Source organism: Poecilia formosa, unplaced genomic scaffold (genome assembly GCF_000485575.1).
Source record: "Poecilia formosa unplaced genomic scaffold, Poecilia_formosa-5.1.2 Scaffold633, whole genome shotgun sequence".
NCBI lineage: Eukaryota > Metazoa > Chordata > Actinopteri > Cyprinodontiformes > Poeciliidae > Poecilia > Poecilia formosa.
The window spans coordinates 62,062-66,846 of NW_006800572.1; the positions used below are offsets into that span (position 1 = coordinate 62,062).

Genomic DNA, 4,785 nt, shown 5'->3' on the forward strand with positions numbered 1-4,785 from the left:
CCTCACTTCAGACATGGGTCATGGCGCCTCAACATGATTAGGTAAAAAAGGTCAATATTACTTCTTTCATAAATACAGAAAAACCTGCTGCAGTTTTTTTGAAAGAGGTAGTCATTATGAAGCCATAAGAATATAAAGGAATTACATTCTCCCCATTTATGTTTTATAATTGACTCTTTTTATGATTGAACTAAAAAAAGTGCATCAAATACTGTTTCATACATTTATACACCATAATTTGAGAGTTCTTAGTTTTGCTTTATTTAATGAATTAATAAAAAAAATTATTTGACTCAAACTGAATGGTGCTTCTCCACCAACTAGAGGTCAGATGCACTTCAAACAATACTTGCAGTGTAGTAAGAGTTTGGTAGAGGTAGACAATGTCTAACACACTTATATAGCTTGTTCCTACCAAGTTTTGTGTCATGTCCACTGCTATAGCAGCCATTTCCTGGTTGTATTCACAAATCATCTTCTGAATGACGTTGGTAAGGTCATCATTCTCCGTTTCTCTGACCACATGTAGAAGCTCTTGCATCACCTGGCGAATGCATGGCCTGATGTACATTTTGGCTACACAAAGAGCAGAGGTTGCAGTGTAAAGATTATGCTTTTTCCTTTAATCATAAAACTTATAACATTCAAAATGTTAGTTAATGCACCTTGCTCCTGGTTGCTCACAAGTGTCTGCAAAGCAATGGCTGCTTCCACCTTAACAGGCATCTCTTTGTCGTCTATCAGGTTTTGTCTGACCAGCTCCACTGCGTTCCTAAGTACCAGCTCGTTATGGAAACACAGCGGACTGAAGCAATGCAGCACCCAACATGACTGGTAGATCACGGCAGAAAAGTCCAGGTTTGTATAGTCCACTCACAGGATTTTTGAAAGACTAAGATAAGCTTTTCAAAAAAATAAAAAAAAAAAAAAATGGATGAATAGTTGGGACTGTTACTCACCCTGGCTCGAAGGTAACCCATTGGAGAATTGAGCAGTGGAAACACATAGTTTTGTAGCATTGACTCCATCTGCTCCCTGTATATTCTCTTCTTTGAAATGAGATTTAACACACAATACATTACATCAAATATGTGTATTAGGATTTACTCAGTCATGTTTTCAAATGAGTGACAGAACTGGACTCCCATATACCTTTAGTAAGAGCTCAGCAAGAGCTCCAATGCAGTGCAGTGCTCCATCCTTACTCCGGGGGTCAGTAGAGGGGTCTGCCAGGATTTTGTGGCAGAACGCCATCATCTGAGGGAGAATCTGACGAGCAGAAACCATCAACTTCAAGTTATGTTTTGAAAACATGCGAAGTCAAACCTTTCTGAACATCTTTATTTACAGATTAGGCCAAAAGTCTGTATCCATTCATTATGAAAAATAAATGTAGTTTAATTTTGTACTTTTCATGATTGAGTTAAACTGCTCTTTTTTTAAGGTAGAATACAACCTACATGACTTAAAAAAGAGAGTTAGATGGACAAGTTTAAATTTATTTAGGATTTTCTCAGATAAACAAATGAAGGACTTCCGTCTACAAAATATCCCTGGAAGTTTGTTTTCTGTTATACGTGCTAAATTTTTGCAGATTAGACTTGGGGTTCCTGAAGGCAACATTCTTGAGCCACTTTTATTCAACATTAATATGATGATTTGAAAAGAGATGATCACCGACTGCTGTCTTTCAAGCCCTTTGATTAGTCAAGCTCTAGAACCTTATGGACATTTGAATTTGTTAATTTCAAATGTCAGGTAAGCAGAATTCCTTAATATATCTTAGTTTTTGTCTTTCTGCCTCAACAACTGAGCATCTGTGATTCAAATAAACCTGAACCTAAACAGAAAGAAACAGTCACTTCAGGCTGGAAGTGTAGAAAAACCAAACTACAAGAGAAAGTAGTAAGAATGAAGAGTAGGGTCAAAAAGAACGCATGTTGAGGAAGATATGGAGCCTGGAGCTGTACTGGTGCTGCTTTGGATACAGCTTCTGAGTAAAGTTTTCTGAAGATGATGTATGGGAAGTTTGATTATCACTAATTTGAGACAACAATAGAAGTTGGAAGGCCACCATATTTCTGACTTAAATGTCTCTTTTGATTAGTTTCTCAGGGTTATTTCATAGTTCAACTGTAATTAAATGCAAGGTATTCCCCTTACATCACATCAGTGTTTCTCAAACCTTTTCAGGCTGAGGACCACTTAACCCATTTAACAAACACTCGCAAACCATCTAACCTGAAATTGCCACGCGATAACACATCTTAATATGTGATCCAACCTGAAATTAAAATATTAGTCTCTTAACTCATGTATTATAGTTTTCTTTGTTCATCCTAATGAGAAGAGTGGTGCTGTTTGGTAAATATGACTGGCCACGACAAAGACATGAACACTATTTGGGCACTTTTGATATAAGTCACAGATTCTGAAAGTGTGGGGTCTAAGTTTTCTAATGATAAACACATGGCAATAAAAAAAGAAGTTGTTCTTTACTATCAAGTGTTGTGTGCATTAGTAACATATAGGGCTATTTGTGATTAAGAACCATAATTAAAGAAAAATAGATTTGAGTTGCTTTAACAGAAACAAAAAAATCATTTTCTGCACTGTTAAATATAAAATAGTAAACCCATTTCTATCAATTGTAGTTATCTATTAAATAAAAAATAACAATAGCTGTTGACGTGTAATCAGAGCATCATGAGCAAGCAAAGTCATAAAAAAACAAAGAACAGTTATCAGTAACTGAGACGAGCCATATCTATCGCTCACCGCATAGCGCCGTTCAAAGGAATCTAATTGCTGGTAAACAACACAATCAACACTCAGCAGTTATGATTTAGCTTCCTCTGATCATAGAAGTAGTCCTGGAGTTGTTTTCCTTCCACCGGTATCTACAGCTTTTCTTTTGAGTGATCTGGTTTTAAGCCACTTATCCATTATTATTTTAACACAATCCTTTGGTGATTCAAATAAACCTGATAGCGTTGTAGTTTGAGCTCACATCATGGCAAATAAATGGTGTTATGCCGAGAAATGCATGCCTGCTGAGAATTACATGCCCTGAAGGTCATCGGGGGTCTCCAAATCTCCCTTTCCAGAATGTGTTATATGAAATTTTCTAGATAATGACACATATATTCTGAGCTACCAGTGTGACATTCATATCTATATGACACCTTTTGAGCTGAAAAACAGGGCATCCAAATATCGGCAGGCAATATTGTGTATTTGGCATTTGCTGTGCCAAATATAGGTCTCCTGCTAACTCAGACAAATAGAGGGTTAAGAAAGATGTAAGTTTGTCTGCCTAATCACACCTATTCTCTGAGCTACTGGTATGAGTTTCATATCAATAGGATAATATTTGGAGGAAATAGACAGGGCATGCATATATCGGCAAACTAATAATTAGCTGTGCCAAAAAATGGGCCCCCCTCCCAACTTGAAGAAATAAAAAGCTAAGAGTTGAATAACTTTTTCTACATAATCACACATATTCTGTGAACTGCTGGTATAAGTTTCATATCAATAGGATAATATTTGGAGAAAACAGACAGGGTATGCAAATATTGGAACGCTTTAGTTTGCTTTGCCAAAAAATGCATCCCTCTGCTAACTCGGAGAAACATAGAGCTAAGAGGGATTTCACCTTTTCTACATAATCACACTTGTTCTATGAGCTACTGGTATAAGTTTCATATCAATAGGACAATAGACAGGGGATGCAGATATTGGCAGGCTTAAATTAAAATGCACCCCCTCTTATATTGATAGATTGGACAGTTAAGGGTGATATCAAATTTTCTACATAATGGATCTCTGCTTTCTCTTGCATTAAGCTATTATGGCGTCAAAAGAAAAAGCGGGGAATTGCAAACCAATAGCAGAGAACATATTTATCAGACACTGTAAAATATTCGACTCATATGTCTCAATAAAGGTGTCAAAACCACCACTGGTATAAAGTTAATGTCGCCAAGAGCGAATGTTATCATGTTATCCGGTTAACCAATTGGCTCTGCAGCTCTCCCAATCTGACTTTCCTTTTAAGCTGTGTCCTTTGGGTTTTCGGTATCTTGAGGTCAACATAACTAGATGGTCTAAGTCTTTGTACTCTAAAAAATGTCTTCCACTATTTGTGGACATTAAAAAAGACTTTCAAAAATGGGGGTCCCTCCCACTCTCTTTGATTGGGAGAATAAGAACTGTTAAGATGAACATCTTGCCAAAATTTCTATTTCTCTTCATATGTATTTTTACCAAGACATTTTTTTTAAATCATTAGATTCAGCTATATCTAATTTTTTATGGAATGGCAAAACTCCTACAGTAAGACAAAAAATACTTCAGAACTGTAAGTTCTATGGTGGCCTCTGCTTATCCAACTTTCAGTATTAACTTAATTAAAATTGTTTTCTGGTCTAATTCAGTTGATTTACCTTGGTGTCAACTAGAAGCACATTCATGTCCCTCAGCCTCACTTTTGGCTTTACTGACAGGTCCAACCTCTGTGAATCCCTCTGGCCAAACCGACAACCCCACAGATGTAGATACTTTGTGAATATGGTTTCAGTTTAGGAAACAGTTTAAATTTACAAGCCCCATAGTCCTAACCCCACTTCTAAAAAACCCAGTGTTTACACCTGCTATTACTGACCCAACCTTCTCCTTCTGGCAGAATAAGGGACTAAAATGTTACAAGGATTTTTATAGGGAATGATCTTTTTGTTCTTTCACTTATTTGGCTTCTGAATTCGATCTCCCACCCTCCCATCT

At 36.7% G+C, this 4,785-nt stretch overlaps 1 protein-coding gene across 5 annotated transcripts in view; it reads right to left on the reverse strand.

The window, feature by feature from the left end:
* ipo8 (importin 8) overlaps window positions 1–4,785 on the reverse strand; it is a 69,527-nt gene that overhangs the window by 12,840 nt on the left and 51,902 nt on the right. For 4 of the 5 annotated variants that reach the window (XM_016665912.1, XM_007541795.2, XM_016665909.1 and 1 more), the window contains 4 exons: window positions 1,153–1,269; window positions 960–1,049; window positions 666–831; window positions 416–576 (listed from right to left, as the gene is read on the reverse strand). In XM_016665912.1, the coding sequence (XP_016521398.1) occupies window positions 416–576; window positions 666–831; window positions 960–1,049; window positions 1,153–1,269 (534 nt within the window). The remainder of the gene's footprint in view (window positions 1–415; window positions 577–665; window positions 832–959; window positions 1,050–1,152; window positions 1,270–4,785) is intronic. The other variant, XM_016665910.1, reaches the window with a different exon arrangement.